The sequence below is a fragment of the Mustela erminea genome, chromosome 14, assembly GCF_009829155.1.
Source record: "Mustela erminea isolate mMusErm1 chromosome 14, mMusErm1.Pri, whole genome shotgun sequence".
NCBI lineage: Eukaryota > Metazoa > Chordata > Mammalia > Carnivora > Mustelidae > Mustela > Mustela erminea.
In genome coordinates, this window is record NC_045627.1 from 66,280,473 (window position 1) to 66,304,261 (window position 23,789).

The window sequence follows — 23,789 nt, forward strand, 5'->3', positions numbered from 1 at the left end:
AATATCGTATGATTTCCCTCATATGTGGAATTGAAGAACCAAAATCAACAAAGAACAAAAAAAAGACAACCCCTCCTCCCCCCCAAAAAAGATGTCTGGGTGGCTCAGTCGGTTAGGCGTCTGCCTTCAGCTCAGTTCATGGTCCTGGGATCCTATGATCAAGTCCCACATTGGCCTCCTTGCTCAGTGGGGAGCCTGCTTCTCCCTCTGCCTTCCGCTCCCCATGCTTGTGTGCTCTCTCTCTTCCTCACCCTGACAAATAAAATTTTCAAAAAAACCCCAGATTCTTAACTATGGATAAGAAACATGGTTACTGGAGGGGAGGTCGGTGAGAGGATAGGTGAAACAGATGAAGGGGATTAAGAGTACATTTACCATGATGAGCACAGAGTAATGTATAGATTTTTTTTAAAAAGATTTTATTTGACAGTACAGCAGAAGGAGCAGCAGGCAGAGGAAGAGGGAGAAGCAGGCTCACTGAGCAGGGAGCTTGATATGGGGCTTGATCCCAGGACCCTGGGATCATGTCCTGGACCAAGGGCAGACGCTTAGGTCTGGGGCGGGGCCTGAGAATGTGCATTTCTAGTAATTGTCCAGCGATGTTGGACAATTCTGTTGGTCTGGGGCACACACTTCAAGGACCACTGCTCTAAAGAAAAAGGGCCTCTTCCCTGAGGCCAAGGTACTGGCTGCAATTTAATTTTTCTCCCTATTTTTTCGAAATTAAAATATAGTTCATATAAAATAAATTCCTCTTTTTAAAGTCTACAATTCAGGAGCACCTGGGTGACTCAAGGCGGTTAAGTGTTTACCTTAGGCTCAGGTCATCATCCCAAGATCCTGGGATCAGGCTCCCTGCTCAGCGGGGAGCCTGCTTCTCTTTCTCTCCCTCTGCCTACCGCTCCCCCAGCTTGTGCTCTCTCTCTGTCAAATGAATAAATAAAATCTTTAAAAAAAAAAAAAAGTACAATTCAGTGTTTTGTAGTATACTTGCAAAGTTGTAATTATCATCACCAGTTCCAGAATATTTTTATTTTTTTTATTTTACTGTTTTTTTTTTTTTTAAGATTTTATTTATCTGTTTGTCAGAGAGAGAGAGCGAGAGAGCGCGCGAGCATAAGCAGGGGGAGTGGCAGGCAGAGGGAGAAGCAGGGTCCCCGCTGAGCAGGGAGCCCGATGCCAAACTTAGTCCCAGGACCCTGGGATCATGACCTGAGCTGAAGGCAGACGTTTAACCAACTGAACTGTCCAGTGTTCCATCCAGAATATTTTTATTACTCCCAGAAGAAACTCTGTGCCCTTTGGCAGTCTCTCTTCATTCCCTTCATCCCCCACCTACTCAAAACCCCTAATCTACTTTCTGCCTCTTTAGATTGGCCTGTTCTGGACTTTTCATGTAGGTGAAATCATGCAGTGTGTAGCCTTCCGTGTCTGGCTTCTTTCATTTTGCGTAGTATTTTTGAAGTTTATCCATGCTGTAACATGTGCAATTTGATTTGAACTGATTTTTGAGCAGAAAACTCTGTGTCGTTGAGCTAGCTTTCTTAGGATAGGAGATCTGGCTTCAGCTTTGCCCATTTCCAAAGACAAATAGGAAAAACATTACCAGAGCTAGCCAGAGCTTGGAAGCAATTCAACACTGATGTTCTTTCAAGAACTGTCAAACTTCTCCTTTCCTTCCCAGCTCCTTAAACTTCCTGGCATTCCTCCTCCCTATATAGGCAGTGGCTCTTTTGGAAAAATCTGAATATGTGGTGGCTACATTTTAGAGACACTTCAAAAAGCACTCATTCAAACTGCATCTCAGCTTCATTCCGTAAGACCTCTTTGCTTTCTTTGAGTTGGCACCTGTGGGATATGGAAAGCGAAGTGGTTAGGGTGACTCAAACGCCTTCATGTGGGAAGTGCTAATCCAGACTGGGCAGTTTGTTCCATCCAGTGGCTCAGTTTGAGCTCTCAGGTAAAGAATGAAAGGAAAATTAGGGTAAAATCTGTGTTTGCTGAATTGACATTATTGGGTTTCCTCATGATGATGATGCATGGTTTTTATAAAGGAGGACTTACAAAACCTTGAGGCCAGGACTGAGACCCTGTGCTGTGAAAATAATTTGGTCTTTGTCTAATACTGAATCTTTGTTTCTTCCCCAGGGAGCTTGATTGTGGTATGGATCAGTTTCCAAGGCATTTGAGATCAGCAAAAATACTTGTCACCTTTTGTTGTTGTTGTTTTTAAAGATTTTATTTATCTGTCTGACAAGGAGAGAGATCACAAGTAGATGGAGAAGCAGGCAGAGAGAGAGAGAGAGAGAGAGAGGGAGGCAGGCTCCCTGCTGAGCAGAGCCAGATGCGGGGCTCTATCCCAGCACTCTGAGACCAAGACCTGAGCCGAAGGCAGAGGCTTAACCACTGAGCCACCCTACTTGTCACCTTTTGTTACACTTAGGAAAGCAGGATCAAGAAAAGGCAGAACCAATTTCTTCACTCTTACCTGTTTCCCCCTTTGCCACCATTTAAGCCAAGAACAAATTCCCTCTGGGCTCAGCTACGGGCTAGACTAGGCCAACCTGCAAAATGCTTTGGCAGGATTTTGAGAGGAAATTGGCAGCTACAGGCATCTGGCTTTTCTGGCATGGGTCTCATTTGTTCATTTATTTTACCTACATTGTTGGGCTCATGGTTGGGCCTTATACAGGATGTTGTAGGGATTTCTCAAAAAAAAAAATTTTTTTTTTTTTTTGAGAGAAAGACGGTGTGCTATACAAAAAACTGCAGATTTAGTGGGAGAGATCAGCTAGGCAGATATTACAGATCACCTACAGTGTGTGTTAGTGTTATGAGAATCCGGAAGAAGAAACGAGAGGGATGGAAACTAGGAATTTATAAACAGAAAACTGTATGTGCATTGTGTACTATAGCATAGCACACTGGAGCCCTTTTAAAGTGTTTGGTGTAAGTGGAATGTGTGGGAAAATGTAGTGGCCGAAGACGAGATTAAAAAGAAATAGGCAGGGATCAGGGCACAAGAGAGAAGAACCATGTTGAATAGTTCGGATTAAATGTTCCCGTAGGTAGTTCAAGTATTTTAAGAGGGAAAGATTTAAGACAAGGACGTTTGGTTTTGGGTCATAGAGGATCCTTGCTGTGGAGTGCAGCAGTAACTGAGAGGGAGGAATTTGCAACTAGGGCCAGCAGGGAGACCATTTGTATTTAGCAAGAAGATGAGAATATGGATGGAAGCAATGGGAGAGGATTTCAGAGCTGTTTCCGAGGCAGAGTCAATATAATTATGTTCCTGCAACTTGGGGCGACCCAGCACCATGCCTCAGGAAAAGGTACCATTTCAGGGAATTCAAATTGACCTAAGCTACCACCCGGGCACTTTGAGACAAGAAGAGGGACCCTGGTACCCAGGGCTGAGCTTCAAATAAAAAACGTCAAAAGGGTTTTAGATTGCAGTTGTTTTTTATTTAAGGAGTGCCCGGTTACCTTCTAAAACAACTTGCTTTCCAATACTCTTTAGAATCACCATACCCCTTCCCTTTCTTTGCTAAGGTGTAGAGATCTAGTACTTCCGCCACGCTCAAGATGGCTGCACTCGAATTAGATTTTTCAATGTTGGTGCCAGATGGTCCCGCCCCCCCATCGGACTACTTCCGCCACTCTCTGTGGCGTGGGACGCCTTCACCCTGCCAAGCAGCACTCAAGATGGCCCGGCTTCCTCCCACTTTTCATTGGCTGGATCCCTCTGGTCTTTCGTCTTCATGGGGGGGCGGAACTTCTATTTGATCGACAGCTCTTTTGGTCAATGGACGAAGGGCAGGGGCCCACGAAGCGCTGGAACTGGAGAGCCTGCCTCGTGTGTGGGAGGGTGTTTGGGCTGCGGCGGGGTGGAGCAGAGCCGGAAGCGGGAGGGGAGAGTGAAACAGGAAAAGAAGGGAAGAAGGAAGAAGAGGGAAGAGGAGGAGAGGGAGGAGGAGGAGGGAGGTGGCGGCGCCGTGGCGGAGGAGCAGGAGCAGGAGGGGGATGGAGAGGAGAAGGCTCCTGGGTGGCATGGCGCTCCTGCTCCTCCAGGCGCTGCCCAGCCCCCTGTCAGCTAGGGCTGAACCCCCGCAGGTAAGGGGGAGAGGGCGTCCGGGCCAGCCTGGGGGCCTGGGGGTCGTCGAGGCCTGGCTGGAGGGGGCTGAAGACGGCGTCGCTGCCTGGCTGGAGGGGCTGAAGGAGTGTTGTTGCCAAGAGTTAAGGGGTCCCAAGAGGGGCTCCCATGCCTGGAGTGGACAGAATCTAAGGGGGCGTCGGTGTTCAGCTGAGGGACACCTGTTTTGGTGTCAGGGAAGTGGCAGAGGCACGGTGCCCAGCGAATGTGGGGCCCTTGGAGAGGGCAGTTAGGTCGGCTGGGATGACTGTGACTGGATAGTGGTGCGAGGCTGAGGCATGGGGGGCGCATTCGAGTCCCCCCGTGAAGCAGGTCTCCGAGGCAGTGATGCAGGGCGTACGTGTGTGCGGGTAGGGGTACGTGGGTTATTGAGGTGGCCTGAGAGAAGGAGGGGCTGAGTGGATATTTATTTCAAGCTGGACAGGGAGAAGTTCGGAGGGCATCTTGGCTCCATTTTTTAATGTGTTGGAGGCAAGAGGTTGGAGGCCGAACTCTTGGAAGGCCTGTGAGATGAAGTAGATCGGGACCCCTCAGGAGGAGGGCACACTTGAGCTATAACAAGCTCTTGCTGTTAGGCTGGCTGGCCTGGGAGAGCCAGCCACTGATGCTGATCTAGGCCAGTTTAGGGCTTTTGAGCAAAGGGTGGTGCTGATGCCAGTATGGGCAGCAAATGGAGCACCCCAGCTTTTCTTGCTGGGTGGCTTGCTTTTTATCCAGGCAGAGAAGCTTGCTTGTGCTGATTCCAGCTCCGGCTGGCATTTCGAAACCCTAATAGGAGCGTTACTCCTGGTGCCAAGTTGGGTGGGGTGCAGTAGGGGGAATCACCCCTCCTTCCCTTGCATTTGGCAAGGCTTTACCATTCTATTTTCTTCACTTTCTGTTCTCTTCTCTGTCTTTTCAGAAGGGAATAGACACACACTCACTTCACACACAGCGTGATGGCAGAGTCTATACAAGCTTAGCACTTGAACTTTGCGTTGTGATCAAGAGTAGAAGCAGAGTGCCAGGAAAAATACTTATCTTTTCCTTAGGAGTTTATGGGCTGCCTTTTCACATATGTGTCTTGTCTTGTCCCCTAGTATTCTTTCTTTTAGAAATTAGTTCGTTTTTAAAATGGGATGAAATTCATGTAACAATCCATTTAAAACTCTTTTACCATTTAAAGTGAACGATTCAGTGGTGTTTGGTACATTCACAGTGTTGTGCAACCACTACATCTAGTTCCAAAACATTTTCATCACTTCCAAAGAAACCCCCGTACCCGTTAAGCAGTTCCTCCCTGATTTCCCTTTCCCCCAGCTCCTGGCAGCCACCAGTCTGTTTTCTATCTCCCTGGATTTACCTTTCAGGATAGTGCATATAAATGGAATCCTACAATTTGTGGTAGTTTGTGTCTGTCTTCCTTCCCTTAACATAATGTTTTTGAGATTCACCCACATTGTAGCATGTACCGCTACTTGGTTCCTTTTTGATGGCTGAATAAAACTCACTGTATGGCTCTACCACAATTTGTTATTTATCTGTTGAGGTATCCCCTGTGCCCCCTTCCCGATCTATTTATGTATATTTGAAATAACATGTGAGGGATAGAGCTCATTTTTCTGGCCCACTATATTCCCTTTTCTAGGGCTGGGACCCTCCCAGAGTTTGTTGGGGTTCTTCTTTTCCTAGTTAAAATCATAAAGTGCCAGGAGAAATAAATTTTATTTATTGAAAAAGTCAGAACCCTTAGGACTGGGGAACTTAAGAAGGATAGATATTGGGGCGCATGGGTGGCTCAGTGAGCTGAGCATCTGGCTCTTGATTTCAGCTCTGGTTGTGGGATCGAACCCTGCGTCCAGCTCCTCACTCAGCGGTGAGTCTGCTGGAGAGTCTCTTTCTCCCTCTCCCCCTCTCCCCCCCACGCTCACTCTTACTGTCTCTCTAAAATAAAAAAAAATCGATCTTAACCATAAAAAAAGTATAGATGTTGACAGAACAAAATAGAGAACAAAGTGCTACTTCGCCTTTTGCATCTGTTTCTACATTTAAGAAAGGCCGTTCTCAAGATCCAGTAAATTACACGGCCTGAGGGTTGATTTGAGAACATTGGAGCCTTAGGAGGTCGGTGCCCTGGGCCTGTGGATACTTTGCGCCAGTGGAAGAACAGTGGTGGGCCTCTGAATTGACGGTGGGAACCGGATCCACTTCTTTGGCAGAGGAAGGATGGAAAGTGGAGGTTGCCGCCAGGTCACGGAAGCCTGGGAGTTGGCGAGAAATGGGGGAGGGGATCTTCAATGTCATGTCCTAATTGCAGTTTATCGATCACAGGCTGCTTTCTTATCATTTCTCTGGCACTTCCAATACTTAGTTTGGGGACAGGGTGGCTTTTGTACTTTGTTCCATTTGGATGGATGCTAGCACTGACCAGTCGCTATTATGTGGTTACGGTTCCTGCAGAGAAGAGAAAGTTTGGTAATGAGTGGGCTCTCTCTTCCTGACCATCCCCACACCCAGTACCCCCGTCCCCACCTCATACCCTTGTCTGTTTCTGCCCAGGAGTACTAGATTCTACAGTGAGATTCGTGTTTTGAATTTTAACCTTTGGCATGGAAGTTACTATATAATTATTAACTCTGAATCTACCCCTGTTTAGTCAGTTTGGTTTTTTGTTTTGTTTGGATTTTTGTTGATTTTTGGCTTGTAGAAATCAGGGAAGAACAAAAAATTCAGAGGCCATTTTGACATAGGCTGCCATTCAAGTACTCACTGTCCTGATTTCAACAAGGGGCTTCCAGCTAACGCTGAATGAGGGGGACTCGCTGTACTCATTCCGTATTGAACATGGTGTGGGTGATTTACTGTGGGTTTTTTTTTTTTCCCTTAAAATGTCTCTGTCAAATACAATCTTTTTATACTTAAGTATCTAATATCAGAAATACATGGTATCAGGTATTTATATAATACAGAGTGGCTTGCTTTCCCTGTCACCAGCTCTCCTTTGGAACTGTTATTTCTTGCCATCCTGGCCCAGGAAAGTTTTCAGCCTAGCTCACTTCTGAGGTTGGGAACTTGGACTTAACTCTCCTATAGGTCACTGTGATTCAGATGTCATTCCTTAAATCCATAAAGAATGAAAAAGTAGTGGATTCACCAGTGAGGCCGTACATTTGTCTCTTCTATTTAAATAATGAATGAGATACATAGAGTTTCTTTCTTTCTGTTGTTTCTTAGATTCAACTAGAACAATCTGACCACGTTATTTAAAATAAAATTTTAGAAGAAGTGTCTTTTTCCATTAAGCCACCTAGCCTAATCTCTAGAGACACCATCTGTATCTTTCCTCTGCCATGCTTAAAACTTTGAGTGGGATAGGGGTCTTAATTCCTTTTTTTTTTTTTAAAGATTTTATTTATTTATTTGACAGATAGAGATCCCAAGTAGGCAGAGAGGCAGGCAGAGAGAGGGGGGAAGCAGGCTCCCTGCTGAGCAGAGACCTGGGCTGAAGGCAGAGGCTTAACCTACTGAGCCACCCAGGTGCCCCAGGGGTCTTAATTCCTGGTATTTTTATCTTACCTAGCTGCTGCATACCGTACCTTGTGCCCCCCTCCCCTTACTCACCAACTGTGCCCCGGTTTTCAGTCCAGATGCTCTACTATACTTTTCTTTTCTTCTTCTTCTTTTTTTTTTTTTTTTTTTTTTTAAGATTTTTATTTATTTATTTGACAGAGAGAGAGATCACAAGTAGGCTTGTGAGAGAGGGGGAAGCAGGCTCCCAGCTGAGCAGAGAGCCCAATGCAGGGCTTGATCCCAGGACCCTGAGACCATGACCTGAGCCAAAGGCAGAGGTTTATCCCACTGAGCCACCGAGGTGCCTTTTCACTCTTCTTTCTTAAAAACAGCATTTCAGTGTGATCACCATCATTTGTTCTCACAGAATAGTGGGAGATGGAACATCCGGACTCTTAATTCCCTTTCCCTTGTTTTCTTAGTCTGTTTTATATACCAAAGCGAGCAATCGTCTCAACGCACACCTTGAATTTCTGTAAATCCTTTCAGCAGAATTCAGCACACATCTACTGAAATGTCTGCTCTGCTGCAGGCAGTTGTGCAGGTGCCCCCTGGGAACCCTCATGCGAGTAACCGAATCCCTGTCCTCGAGGAGCGGTAATCCGGTGGCGAAGACAGATCGCACACACAGTGGTTTCTAACCCGGAGGCACAGATGTACAAACGAAGGAGAGTGGGAGCAATTGTTTCTGCTCTGGCCAGGGGAAAGTGAGATTTAGGAAAAGCTTCACAGAAGAGGCATTTGGACCAGGCTTTGAAGGTTGGAAAGGGAAACAAGTCTCTTCCGGCCTGGAAAAGTGCAAATGGAGGGTGTTTGGAGGTGGTACATAGTCTGTGGTGGAAGCTTCCAGTGGGGGTGTGTAGAGGAAGGTGGAAGTAGAAGATGTTTGAAAGGCAGACTGTGGTTAGGTGGTAAGGAGGCCTTTTATCCGTTGGTCCAGCCAGTGTGTCCACTAGTACTTTCTGTAGTAGTAGAAATGATCTATATCTGCACTGTCTGTTTTGGTAGCTACTCCGCCACATGTGACTTTTGACACTTGGCAGGTGGCTAGGGTAGATGAGCAACTGAATTTTTACTGACATTTAGTTTTTTATAACAGCTGTATTGAGGGACGCCTGGGTGGCTCAGTTGGTTAAGCGGCTGCCTTTGGTTCAGGTCATGATCCCAGCGTCCTGGGATCCGAGTCCCACATTGGGCTCCTTGCTGGGTGGGGAGTCTGCCTCTGCCTCTGCCTACCACTCTGTCTGCCTGTGCTCACGCGCGCTCTCTCTCTCTCTCTCTAACAAATAAACAAATAAAATCTTAAAAAAAAAACCAAAACCAAAACCAAAACCAAACAAACAAAAAACCAAAACCAAAAACCAAAAACCCAGCTGTATTGCGACATAATTAACATGCCAATGGATTCACCCTTTTAAAGTGTATGTGAAATGGGTTTTTAGTATGTCACAGAATTGTGTACTATCTCCTATCCGATTTTATTTTTTTTTGTTTTTTGCTTTTAAGGTTTAATGAATTTATTTAAGAGAGAGAGCAAGTGGGGATGAGGGGAGGAGCAGAGGGAGAGAGACAAGTAGACTCCCCACTGAGTGCAGAGCCTGATGTGGGGATCGATCCCACGACCCCGAGATCATGACCTGAGTGGAAATCAAGGGTCAGACGGCTAACCCACTGAGCCACCCAGGCACCCCTACTATCTGATTTTAGTACATTTTCATTACCCCAGAAAGAAGCCCCATAGCCATTAGCAGCCCCTCCTATTCCATCCCCACTCCCCACAGCCTCTGGCAGCCAGCACTCTATTTTCTGTCCCATTGGATTTGCCCATTCTGGACATTTCTTATAAATGGAATCATACACGAGGTGGTCGTGACTGGCTTCTCTCACTCAGCATGGTGTTTCCAGGAATCGTCCCTATTGATGTTATCTGTACATCATGGCACGAGTCAGCATTTCATTTCTTTTTGTAGCCAGTTAACATGTCCTGTGAATGTACCACATTTAATTTATCCATTTCATCAAATGATGGACATTTGGGCTCTTTCCACTTTGGGGCTACTTTGAATAATGCTTCTATGAATATGCATATACAAGGTTTTTGTGTGGCCTTAAGTTTTCCTTTCTCCTGGGTGTATACCTAACAGTGGAATTGCTGGGTTATACAGTAACTTTGGAACAGCCAGACAGTTTTCTAAGACTGGTATGATATTTCATTTTAATTAATTTAAATTAAATAGCTACAGGTGGCTACTGGCTACTTAATAGTGCAGATCTAAGAGCTTTCCAGTGTGGGAATAGTGGGATATAGTCCAACACAGTGGTGAGGTCTTGGGCTCTGGGGGCAGACCACCTGAGATCCAAAGCTGGCTTCTACTTACTATCCCGGAGCAAGTTGTTAACCTCTTTCTGCCTCAGTGTCCTTATCTCCAAAATGGGATCACTACTCACTTACCTTATAGGTTTGCTCTGGGGTGAAAAGACGTCCTCTATGTAAAGCTCTTGGAATATATTTAATGGTGAGAAGTATAATAATGATTATCTCTACTGTTATTATTTGTGGTCCTCAGTGCGCATTTGGTTGTTGGTAAGTTATTATCAGCTCTCAGATTAAGTTCAGAAGCTGAGATCTGGGGAGTTTGAAAGTGACTCCCTTGCTTCTGTCCTATATCTGAGTTTAATTTTTGTCCTTGGAGGAAACGGTGAACCGATGTTTAGAGTTGTTCTCGATTGGGGATAATTCTGCCCCTTCCAGAGGACATTTATCAGTGTCTGGAAACATTTTTGCTGGTCAGTGCCTGGGACCAGGGATGCTGCTAAACCTCTGATAACAAAGGATGGCCTCCCACAACCAAAAACCGTCTGGTCCCAAATGTCAGTGGTGCCGAGGTGGACAGACGCTGGTTCTGCTCTTCCCATATCCGCTCACGCGAATTATCACGGTGTTTGAGGTCAGCCTTCCTATATGAAGAGCATTGTGAAGGGTATGAAATAACCTCTCTGACAACAGATTGTAGGTGGGACAGTTGAAAGCTTTAATATCCTGAATCTTGAAGACTCTCAGATTTGTCAACATGTTGCCAGTCAGTCAGCCTGGCTTTGTCAGCCAACATCAAACATTTTGGAAATAAAAAAACTTTTTTCTTTCGTCTAGTTTGTGGTTCAATAAGCAGGTGAGCCTCCCTTATTCACCCTGTCTTGAACTTTCTTCCCTCTTGCTTTGGTTCACCCTTGTGGTTTCATTTTAAGAACATGTTTGTTTTCAGCCCACTGAAAGCCTGATGGCCAATTACTTTCTTTTCTCCGTGTCTCCCATGGCCCCATAACTGATCTGAACAGTCACATTCTTAGAACATTTCCCTTTCCCCATTTCAAGTCTTGGTTCTACTCTCATTTTTGGCCCCATGAACGTTGATTTTTTGTCACACACTCAGCCTACAGAGACTGTGAGGTGTTCTCAGCGTCGCCATAGGTGACTGTCCCAGACCTCGGTGGCTGTGTGACCTCAGGAGAAGTCTCCTCTTTCAAGACCCCAGGAAGCAGCACATCTGTGGGTTTGGGGCATTAGTGGGCAACTCTTTAAGCATACTGTGGGTATCTCGGATGACTTGGGATTAACAATTCCAGTGCTTTTGAATGCCTGGCCATCCATTCACCTGAGAGCATCTCTTGCTTTCCTGTTGGACCTTGAGGGACCATCAAGGATCCAGGTGGTGCAGTGATGTGGGTTCATTCTTTGCCTTATAACCCCAATTGTGGGCACCCCTGGGGCCACTGATCCCACCATAACCACACAGACAGTAAGAGCAGCCACTGAGTAACAGGGAGCAGTGACAGTGGGTCTTTGCAAGATCTGTCTCCTTGGTGGCATACAACAGACAGGGAGAGGTCTGGCTTATGGGCACCTCCCTTTTGGACCATCCTTTGTATTTCCACTAGGTGGAGCAAAGTCTGGTTAAAAAACTGCATGTAATGTGGAAACCACAAACAAAGAAATACCAATAAATCCAGAGCATTGCAACCTGGGAGGTGAGGACAGGGGAAGCAGATCTCATCCGTTTGAATTCTGTGGCTTGTTGATAGAATTCTGGGCTTTCCCAGTGTGGGAATTAAAGTAGGTCATGGTCTCAGACTTGAAGATCACCAGTCTTGCATGGACTGGATTTTTGGGAGACTCTCGCTTACTCAGCTACAGTCCCATAGCTTGGATTTGTTTACTTTTGGCTTTCTTCTTTCCATACTTTCTTCCGTGGGAAAATAGATGAGCGATGGGTCATCCGTTCCTGGTGCCGTCATTGCCCTCAAAGTGCCTTGGCTTGGTTTTGATTCATAATCTTAGGTGATTGAAAGAATTTAATTTAAACTTGTTTTGGAAGAGGTAAAAGTGAACGTGAGATGTTGCAAGGATATTTGTGGCTTGGAAGGGTGGATCCTAGAGTAGAGCTAGAAAAACATGTCCTGATTTTTAAGTAATAAGCAAGACGGATCTTACGTTGTAACAGTGTTTCTACACATCCTTGCAGATCAGAGACATGCGTTCGGGGAGAAAATATTCACGTTTTTCCAAATCCTACATGGTGTTTTTTTGTTCGCCATTTCCAAAACACTCTTCCTCATCTGAAATTTCGCCTGGTGGTTCACTCCAGCTATATTAAAATCCGACCAAACACAGAAACAACAGAAAAAACACAACTTAGTTGATTGATCAGATCTAAGTTATTTTTCCCTCTTTGTGGTTTATTTGGGTGAGGGTTAATATTTGGCTTTTGACACCAAGATAGTGGAGCCTTGTAGCTGTTTGGGAGTTGAGTGTAGAGTTGAATTGTGTGAGAAGTTCATCCCGTGTACTTCTTTCCTTTTACTTGGGTCCTTTGTTTTTAAATATGCAAATCTCTTTGCTGTGCCTGCAGGAGTTGGGGGAAAGCAGAAAACCTGTACTGATCTGATTTGGCACGAGATCCACTTCAGTTTTCTTTCCGTTTTCCTTCCATACACCTGATGGCTGCTTTTCTTGGAGCTTTAAGGCGCCTTTTACCTTTACCCGTTAGTTTTTCGTTACACAAAAATAACACATGCTTATAACAGTGATATATAATACAGACAGAAATGCTTAGAGTAAAAAGTGAAAGTTTGTGGTTTGGTGTTTGTTTTTGGTGGGTTTTCTGCTTATGCTGAATATTTATGGATATAGTAATAGTACATATGTATGTATATACATATATATGTAAATCCTATATTTAAACATAAAATTGTGGGTATGGATACAGTTCTTTCTTTTCTTTTCGTTTGTTTTTAAAACAGAAATAGGATAATATATATGTAGGACTTTACAACATGCATTGTTTCATCCTTCATAGACTTCTTTCTGTATCACGTATATACCTTGATTTTTAAAAGAATGCCTGCATGTTGTGGTGCCCGGATGGCTCAGTCAGCTGAACATCAGACTCTTGATCTTGGCTGAGGTCTTGATCTCAGGGTTGTGAATTCGAGCCCTGTATTTGGGCTCCACCCTGGGCATGGAGCCTACTTATTTAAAGAGGGGCGCCTGAGTGGCTCCGTGGGTTAAGCCTCTGCGTTCGGCTCAGCTCTGCGTCGGGCTCTCTGCTTGGCGGGAAGCCTGCTTCCCCCTCTCTCTCTGCCTGCCTCTCTGCCTACTTGTGATCTCCCTCTCTCTGTCAAATTAAAAAAAAAAAAAAACTTTAAAGAAAGAGAGAGAGAGGGGAGGAAAGAGGAGGAAGGGAGGAAGGAAAGAAAGAAAAGAAAAGAAAGGGTAACACTAACCAAACCCAAAAAAAGCTTGGAAATGAGGTTATTAATCAGTAAGAGAATCATAAGGAGAGTTGACAAAGTTTAGGAAAGCCTGAAGAAGAGGAAACAAAAGGAAAGGAATGACATTCACAAGTGAGTATAGGGGCGCCTGGGTGGCTCAGTCGTTAAGCGTCTGCCTTCTGCTCAGGTCATGATCCCAGGGTCCTGGGATCAAGCCCCACATCGTGCTCCCTGCTCAGCGGGAAGCCTGCTTCTCCCGCTCCCACTCTCTTTGCTTCTGTTCCTCTCTCATTGTGTCTCTCTCTTTCAAATAGATAAATAAAATCTTAAAAAAAGAGAGAGAGAGAGAGAGAGAAAAAGAAGTGAGTATAGAGATACAAGAACAAACAAAATCCAAACCAAAGCAAAAAAACAAAAACAACAACCAAAAGCCCCACCTGTGTGTTATTGCTTGAGACCGTGATTTATTTAACCACTGCTTTGTAGGTGAACGTCTGTTATAGCAAAGTTTTTACCAGTTCACGCTGTTTTATAGTGAACATTATTCTGTGTATTTCTTTCTGCAGTTGTGCTAGATTCCTAGAAGTGGAACCAGGGATTGTGGGGTTGTGGGTGTGTACATTTGACATTTGGGGTGGATGGTGCTAAATTGCTCTCCCAAAGCGGTTGTGTCAGCAGACATCCCCATCAGTAGGGTTTTTGAGGGGCTCAGCCCCCCTACCCCCAGTGCGTAAGCAACATTTCTTCATCTATGCCGTTGGTTTATCCTTGAAGATGTGCCTTCTTTTTTATTTTTTTTTTAAGATTTTATTTATTTATTTGACAGAGAGATCGCAAGTAGGCAGAGAGGCAGGCAGAGAGAGAGAGAGAGAGGGAAGCAGGTTCCCTGACGAACAGAGAGCCCAATGTGGGACTTGATCCCAGGACCCTGGGATCATGACCTGAGCCGAAGGCAGAGGCTTTAACCCACTGAGCCACCCAGGGGCCCCGAAGATATGCCTTCTGACTCTACCCAGGCACATAGGGGAACATTTCTGTTTTCTTTCTTGAAAGCCAGGTAGGTCTCTGACTTACTTAGCTTTCGGTCTCCTCCCTGTCTTTGTGACCCTGGTGTTCCCCTTGGTGGGGAGCAGGATTCACGCACAGTGTGCTTGGAGTGGGGAAGCCTGGCTGTGCCTGCTCAGATGCTGAGGGAGATGGTTTATAGGCTCCTGGGAGATGTCAGGCAGATGGCGTGTAGCTGTTAGCCAGCTGCTGGGTGGCACACAGGTCTAACCAACCACCCTTCCGTGGTGGTCATCCCAGAAGAAGGAGTCCTTGGAAGTGTGTCATCACTGAGAGTGCAGACTCTGGAGCCAGACTGTCTCCAGATAGCCTTAGGCTAGTTAATTGACTCAGTTTCCTCATCTGTAAAATGGGATAGTAGCTTCCAGCTTATAGGGTTATTGTGTGGTTTAATTGAGTTATTGTAAGGATTAATTGAGTTAGTACTCACAAAGCACTTAGAGCGGTGTCCGCCACATAGTAATTACTTGGTTAATGTTAGCCTGTGTAATTATCTGGGTTTTTTTTTGTTTTTTTTTTTTTTAAAGCTTTGGGGAAGCCTTGAGGCTTCCTTATTGCTTGACTGATCCAAGATCTGTTTCCAGTGGAAGAATTTAAGGTGAATTTTAGTGAGCTCCTAGTCCAGAAGGTATGTGTCTGACTTTCCGTATTACCAGCCTTGGCAGTCTGATGGGGGTGTTTTTCCAGCTATTGTTTTCTAATAATAAAGTATGAAATTGTTTATTTTCAGAGCAGGTAATTTAGAATGTATACAGTTACCCTGATCTGTACATCACCGTACCCTCTTGAGTGAGGAAGAGAGGGTTTATCATCAGCAAAGTAGTTGTGTCTTGTCTTGGGTGTGGGAGTTGCGGCTGGACGTCCATTCTGACTGCAGTGCTAGACCACAGGCAGGTCTGTCCACTCTCAGCACATAGCGTTCTGTACCGAGGTGTACTGTACTTCCTGTTCTGAGGGGAGGTTGGTTTCTGAGGCTTTTTAAAAAAAATAATGATAGCTTTATTGAGATGCAGTTCACACACCATAAAATTCACCCTTGTTAGAGCATACGATTCTCTGGTTTTTAGCATGTTCACAAGATTGGGCCACTGTCACCCCTATCTATTCCCGAACATTTTTGTCACCCCAGAAAGCAACCCTATATCAACTAGAAGTTCCCTTCCTGAGCCCCCTGAATGCTATTGCCTGTCAACCACTCATCTACTTTCTGCTACTCTGAATTTTCCTGTTCTGAACACTTCATGTAAATAGAATCATAACACTGTGTGGTATTTTGTGATTGGCTTCTTTCACTTAGCGGGATGTTTTCAGTAGGCGTCAGCACTTTTCCCTTTCCGTTCATATTCTTCTGTATGGGTAGAATGCATTTTTTTTTTTTTTTTTTTTTTTTTAAAGATTTTATTTATTTATTTGACAGAGAGAAATCACAAGTAGTCAGAGAGGCAGGCAGAGAGAGAGAGAGGAGGAAGCAGGCTCCCTGCTGAGCAGAGAGCCCCATGTGGGACTCGATCCCAGGACCCTGAGATCATGACCTGAGCCGAAGGCAGCGGCTTAACCCACTGAGCCACCCAGGCGCCCGGTAGAATGCATTTTATTCGATGGGTAAAGCTCATAGACATTTCGGCTGTTACCGCTTTGGGACGATTAGAAATAATGCTCTGAACATCGGTAGACAAGTGTTTGTGTGGACATGTGTGTTTATTTTTCTTAGTCTGTGCCTCGAAGTAGAATTAATGTTCCTGTGCTAACTCTCTGTCTGCTTTTTTTCAGGAATTGCCAGACTGGTTTCCCAAGTGGTTGTACCATGTCATGTCCCCCACTGGCAATTACGAGGGGTCCAATTTTTCCTACATCCTCTCCAACACCTGTTGTTGTCTGTCTTTTTTATCGTGACCATCCTAACGGGTGTGAAGTAGGATCTCATTGTAGTTTTGATTTGCATTTCCCTAATGACTACTGATGTTGAACATCTCATGCTCTTAGTGGCCATTCATGTATCTTCTTTAGAGAAATGTCTGTTCCAATTCTTTGCCCATTTTAAAGTCCTTTGTCTGACTAAAGGGACAGAAGTGTTCTCATGGAGTCCCAGTGAGGGACTGCTCAGAGGATTTTCCCCTTTCAACTAGACTTTACTGGGGCTCTGGCCTTCTCCCTTGTTCCCATCTCTCCTCATGACCCTGGAGCCCCAGTTGCTTAACTGCTCTGTATTGGCCGGTTCCTTCTATCAGCATCGCCCAGAGATGGCTTTGACGCAGCCATTTCTGTGATAAGAGGCCCATGTGGTCAAAGAAAGCTGCTGTCTCTCTCCAGGACGCACGATGCATGTGCTTTCCAGGAAAACCTCTGAGGAGTCTCACGTTAAGAAGCCTGTATGAGTCCTTTATCAGATAAATGATTATCAAATATTTTTCCCTATCGGTGGTTTTTGTTTTGTTTTGTCTCTCACTTTCTTGATGGTGCCATTTGAAGCACAATTGTTTTTCATTTGGGGGAATGTCCCGTTTTTCTGTTTTTTCCTTCTGTCACTTGAGCTTTGGTGTTCCTTAGTTCCTTCAAGGGCTCTGTACAGCTTAGTATTACTTTGGGTCAAGAGCAGTTGTTATTAGGAATAGAATCCTTTAAATATCTTTATTCTGGAAAGTTTCAGCATGTATAAAAATAAGGAGAATGGCGTAACGAGCCCCCAGGTCCCCAGCACCCAACTTCAGCAATTTATTGTCATGTTCTTTCTTCGTCTGGCTGTACCCACTTTGGCTTCCATTCATGCCCAGCGACATTACTTTGAAGAAGGCTGCAGACTTCCTATCATTTCAACCATGAATAGTTCTGTTTGAATCTCTAAAAGATAAAAGGATTTTGTTCCTCAGCATCACCACCATACCGTACCACACCCTAAAAAAAGGGACAGTAATTGCTTCATGTTATAGGATCTTGTCTATGAAAGTTAAGTTAGATCCAAAGGTAGAAATACCATTAGCAAAATGTGGCTACGCTATGACATTTCTTCAGCTTTCATAAGTAATTAACCCTAAGTGTGTCACTACTTTAAAAAAAAGTTGCTCCCCAAGAACACCTCTCAGTCCCGTGAAGGCCAGAGGCACCCTTCCAACTACAGCTTTCTCTTTCACTTGACCACGTCTGGTGGTGGAGTTTCAATCCCGGCACCCCCCAACTTTCTTTGTCATCTTGGCTACCCTGTTGGATATCCCTTTCCAACCACTCCCCAGTGTATAAGGTGAAAGATTAACTTGGGACTTTTGCCCTCAATTTCTAGCACAGGGAGAATTTGGGGGAAAATCCTACTCTTATCTGAGATTGCACAAATGTTCAGAGAAAAGTGCGAAAATGAGAAGCATATTTTGTCCTCTTTCACCTCTCCAGGGGTGTCGGCTACGTGTCCCCATCCTGTGCCTGGCTGACTATGCTTGCCCTCAAGGTACAGTAGGGGGCAGGGGGGTGGTGGTCACAGCGGATGAACAAAGCTGCTGAGGGAGAAATGGAACCTAGCATTTGGAGGCTGACAGACACCATAGAGATAATGATGCCATGAGCAGATGTTCAGTCAGAAAGAAAGGCTGTGCTGTTTGAAATGTAGGAGATTTGGGATTGAACAGGCTTCTTAACTGTGAGACGACTCAGAGGCTTCCCTGGAAAGCACCCGCGTCGTGAGTCTCCCAGCGAGATGGCAGTCTTTTTTGACCACATGGGCCTCATACCACAGAAATGGCTGCCTCAGAGCTGTCTCTGGGCAATGCTGATAGAAGGAACCAGCCAACTCAGAAAAGTTCAGCAGTTGGAGTGCGGTCCTGAGGATAGGTTGTAGCACGGGAGAATGTCAGCGCCCCAGGCGCGCGTAATGTGTGTCACTCACTGGGGTTCCATGGGAAGACCTCTGTCCCTTCAGTCAGAAATCCTAAATCTGGTCCTAGGCCGCTGTACATTTTTGGACGTTCGCTCTATTGTCTGGCAAGTGGGGATAGGAAAAACTTCTAGTCCTGTCACCAGCTGATACAAGGAGCAACTAACACGGATGTGAAAGGAGTTTATAAACCTTGAGTTCTGCAAGGATGATGATTCATTGTCTCGCTGCTTAGCTCTACCTTTCGGCAGTACTGAGCACACCTTGCCCAGAATGTGGATCTTGAATAAAATGGAAGGCTTTGGAACAGTGGATATAAGTGCAAAGATACGAGTACCTGGTCATTTTTTTCAGGGAGGGCCAATGGCTTGCATTGACTTCCCTTCTTGCCATGACGTGGTAGGAGGTGCTTTCTTAAAGGCACTTTTAGCTTTTTTCTCCCTAAGCTTCAGGCCTGTATTGTAGCATATCTCTGCCTACCTCTTCTGCTTTGCTCTAGTGCTTCATGATTTGGGCCCTGGGTTGGGGTTGTTTTGAAGTAGAGTTTACCTACTGCTGTCTTCTGTGTTGCCCCACTCTCTGTGGCCTGGGAGTATGGGGTTCAGGTGTGGCCTGTGGTTGGACATTATATGACAGAGGGAACGGAGGATTCATCTGCTATGAAACCTTCTCCAGTTCCACCACGCTTTGTCATCGTTTTACTTGGGGGTGTGGATGTGTGTGTTCCAGAAGCTTTTCCACCCCTTATAACTTATGGGAGGGATAAATTGTCTTAATGTTTCCTTCTGGTGCTTTTGACCATGAGCTCTTAGACCTGGAGTAGATTGGTTATCAAATAGCCAAAGGAGGGAGGAGGTAATATTTGATTTTATGTAAGATCCAGGAAATGAGGGAAGATATGGTGCCAGGAGCTGCGTTTCCAGCTAGACCTTATTAAGTTTCACAATCCTTTACGTGAAAAAAGAAAAAAAGGCAGCTTCTAGGTGGTGCTTAATGGAGTGAGTTGGTGTCCGGCAACAGAACCAGGAGCAGCTTCATCCTAGTCCCCATAATCGAAAAACTAATGGGGTTAGATCACATCCCAGTTCTACCTTGAGTATGGGAATTTTGCTTCTGAGATGGCTTAAATGCTTTAAATTCCTTGGCAGAGAAATTACAGGTGTACAGATAATGGGGTCACACATAGGGTTTCCCAGTAATATCCATGTGCTCTCCCTATCTCTTAGCTGTTTATCGGGTTTCTGTGGCCATGAAAATGTCACCCTTACTACTGTCTGGGGATTCAGCTGTATTAGCTTCCCTTTTACAGTCATATGTCTCTTTACCTTTTTTTTTTTTTTTTTTTGAAGTTTTTTTATTTTTTAAATTTTTAAAAAAATTTTTGACAGAGAGAGCAGGAGAGGCAGAAGCAGGCTTCCTGTCGAGGAGGGAGCCCGATGTGGGGCTCAATCCCAGGACCCTGGGATCATGACCTGAGCTGAAGGCAGACGCTTAACTGACTGAGCCACCCAGTCTCTTTATCCTTTATCCTTTTTTATCTATCTCTTTATCCTTTTTTGAGGGCCTCCTTTGTGCAAAGCATTGCTTGGTAAGGTGAGGGACACAAGTGAAAGTTAAACATCTTGCCCTTAAGCTGATTCTACTTTCGAAGAGTTAGGCCTGAGAAGAAATCATTTTGCTGAGCTTATGAGCACGTAAATGAGTGGGTGGTTTTTCCTATAGAAGCACACCCGAGATGGTCTCTCTCTAGACAGGGTGCGTAATTGCTCTTAACACCTTGTGGCCCGGGGCGCCTGGGTGGCTCAATGGGTTAAAGCCTCTGCCTTCAGCTCAGGTCATGATCCCAGGGTCCTGGGATGGAGCCCCGCACTGGGCTCTCTGCTCGGTGGGAAGCCTGCTTCCTCCTCTCTCTCTCTCTGTCTGCCTCTCTGCCTACTTGTGATCTCTGTCAAATAAATAAATAAAATCTTTAAAACAAAACAAAACAAACAAACAAAAACCTTGTGGCCAGAGGGCCTTGTTAACCCTTACTATTGGCCTGCCACCCCTGTCCCGGAGCTGCCACCTGAAGCGGATCACGTCTCTCCTTGTCTTGCTCGAGTTGAAATAAGAGGGAGAGATGAAATCAGATTCAGTGGAGACCTCGAAGACTAATTTTCCTAACAGAGTTAGTGCTCTTTCCTGGTTACATCGCAGTGTGGGTCATGTACTGGGCGTGACCCGTGTCCCCCCTTTTGTTCTTATTCCAAGCTTCAGTTTAGAGAGCAGCTTGGAGGGAGACGTGAAAAGTGTCAGGGGACAGCCCTGAGTCCAGCTTGCTGATTGTCATGTCATTCTTGGCTCCTTGTTGGTTTGTTGGTGGTGGGGGAGTGGTTTGAACTGTTTTCAGGACAGGAAAAAAAACAAACCTGGCATTTCGGTACAAAAACAGACAAGGCTGCTGTTGTACTTGATAAAGCTAGAGTTGCAGATCAGTTGCAGCCCATTAACTCAGGGACAGCCCACTGTCCACGCTGAGTTTCAGAGACCCCTGCACTTTCTGGAGCAGGCAGTAAATGTCCGTCCCAGAAGGTAATAAATATTTGTGGAGTGAGTGATTGTCAACACAGAAAGATTTTCTTGTTAGGGGGCAGGAAAGCTAGGAACCTCAGCGAGCTGTCCTTAAGCTGGTTTCACCTTCTACTACGTGTGTGTGTGTGTGTGTGTGTGTGTGTGTGTGTGTGTGTGTCTGTGTGTGTTTTCTCTTTTTCTCTGACAAGACAGCTGGGTCAGACTCTGCATAAAGGAATTTTCTTGAGTTTTCTTCATCACCTTCTGCTACTTTTTATTTCTCTCTGTTTAAAAGACCTTTGAAAGAGGTGTCTTCCCTCCACACCCCCCCAACCCAGAGTGTAACAGGAGCAATTCCAAGATGTAAAGAAGCAAAAAGAGAGCCTAGGATACTAAGTAATAATACTTAGTTTTACACACACACACACACACACACACACACACACACACACACTCTTAGTAAGATACTCGTAATAATCCTTAGATACTAACTAGAAATCCCTGTCCTTGCTATTTGTGGTGCTGCCCTAGTCATCAGAAAGAACAAACATGCTGGTCAGAGGTACTCAGTGTGTGGGACTCCTGCCTCCTCCCTCTAACTCGTCTGTGCCCTGTCTCGTGTCTTTCTCAGATGCCCCACATGTCTTTGTCTCCAGGCTTTGGGCTTTGCTTGGCTCTGCCTACCATGCTTATCTTCCTGTCCCTAGCATCATGTTATTTTAGTACCTGTCTTCTGATGCAGCTTGCTTTGGCCATTCTGTCCCTGACCCGGCTCCCTTCTTTGAGCTCTTAATTGCAGTTACTGTCTCCACACCTCCCCCGACATTTATTGTAGAGTGGCTGTGTTCGTTTCTGTACCTGCTGTCTTTTCTTCCTAACTGGACAATTGAATCAATAAATCCTCCAGGGCAAGCCTTGTTCATCCAGTAGTGATTGAACTCCTCCTCCTCATGCTACAGCCTGGGTGGCTGGATGGGACCGAGACTTTCTGGGTCACAGATGAAGGGGAAGTGACAATTACAATATCGAAGTACCATCTCCATGCATGTCTGAACCATTTTAGAGTTCCACAGGCCTGCTTGAAGTGCTGGGACTGAGATGTCAGCATATGTTAGTGTACTCCCTCATGGAAATGTATTGTTTGATGTTTAGCAAGTGATTACATACTACAGTTAAGGGTTGTTTGCCCAGCCGTCTTTCCTGGAAGATTCAATAGTAGGAAAGTAGTCTTAGTTTTTTGGGCTTTTGGTTTTAGGTTCTCTCTACACACGGTGTGGGCCTCAGACTCAGAACCCGAGATCCAGAGTCGTGTGCTTTACCGACTGAGCCAGCCAGGCACCCCTATATCCATAGACATCGTGCCAGGCACCCCTGCAAGCCCTGTGTGACTTGTAGAACTCCTTGTCCTATTCAGAAACCAGGAAAGGTGTGTTTTCTTGTCCCAGCAGGCTTGCTACACGTCTGCCTTTGTCCAGCCCCAGGACACAGATAAGCTAGTATTCTTGGTTTCTGGCAGCTAAGCAGTCCTTAGCATTTCTACTTGGCAAAGTTCTGCGGATCTTTGTTTTGGGTTTGGAATCCTTCCCATGGCATTCCCCAAAATAATTACTCTAGGGTCGTTTTATTGATGCCCGGCATCACATTCCTGCCATGAGGATGCCTCGGTTTGACTTCTGTGGCAATTCACTTTGGTTTGGGGTTTGAAGTTCATCTGTACTTCTGGGTTTTTGTTGCTGCTGTTGTTTTTTGTTTGTTTGTTTGGTTGGTTTGTTTTGGGGTTTTTTGGTGGTGGTTTTTTTTTTTTTTTTTTTTTTTTTTTTTTTTTTTTTTGGTGTTTTTGAGTCCAAACTGGAAGGCATTTAAATGTGCCTGTGGCCAACCTGAGAAAGATCAAAGATCTCTCGTCTTAGACGTTCTGTGTCTGCCCAGCAGCCTCTGCTCCAATGCTCCTGTTAGTAAAAACGGCCTTGGGTCTGGAGATTGTCTTTTATCCTAGAAGCCTGGCAGTTGTTGTCCTTTTCTGACAAGACCCTTTCTTCGCATTCCTTGCTTGTGAAATTAGAAACCCCTGGCCCTCAGCCCTAGTCTCCTTCCAGCCTCACCTTGCCGTGACACAGTGTGGGAACAGTTCCCCAGTGACCTGAGATCCAATGCATGGAAGGTTTTCTGTTCCAGCCGGCTCCTTGCGTGGAGACTAGTTGTGTGCTGAGAACGGATGAGAACTTGAGGGCTTTCACAATCATTTACGTCATAGAACTCGGGCTCTAAAGTGGGTCAGAATGGGTGTCCTGGGGCCTAACGGCCTGTCCTCTGTGCTCCGGAATACAACGCTCAGAGCCCGTATAAGTGGCAGTCTTTTAAAACAGAGTTCTGGGACACTGACCAGGGATGTGCATCTCTGCTCAGTGTTCAGCTTGAACCCTCAGTTCTGGTGTTTGCCTCGTTGGTAACTTTTGGTCTAATGCTACGACCCCTGTATTGCTGTCAAGGAAAGAGTCTTTGGAGCTAGAGGCTTTATTCCTATCCTTGTTCTCCCACAGCTAGCTGTGTGACCTGGGGCAAGCTGTCCGTACGCTTCAGTTTCTGCAGCTGAACAGGGGTAATGCCTACATCATGAGTTTGTTGTGGTGTTACGTGCAATGTGGGTTAAAAGGAGTTCTTAGCACAGAGTCTGGCTCATTGTCAGTGCTAAAAAAATAACTCTCCCCGCCTCCATCCCTGAATTTAAAGATTATAAATGTATAGGGTGCCTAGAAAGATACTGCCAAAAGATTCTTGTATCAGCTACAGTGTAAGGATACGTTCCGTTAGCCAGGAACATATACACTGTTACTGTGTGTCTTC

At 45.3% G+C, this 23,789-nt stretch overlaps 1 protein-coding gene across 1 annotated transcript in view; it reads left to right on the top strand.

Annotated features, from left to right (window-relative positions):
• The first annotated feature begins 3,949 nt into the window (after window positions 1–3,949).
• WBP1L (WW domain binding protein 1 like) overlaps window positions 3,950–23,789 on the top strand; it is a 59,148-nt gene continuing 39,308 nt past the window's right edge. The window contains exon 1 of the mRNA XM_032313934.1: window positions 3,950–4,113. Coding sequence (XP_032169825.1) covers window positions 4,024–4,113 — 90 coding nt within the window. The 5' untranslated portion in view covers window positions 3,950–4,023. The remainder of the gene's footprint in view (window positions 4,114–23,789) is intronic.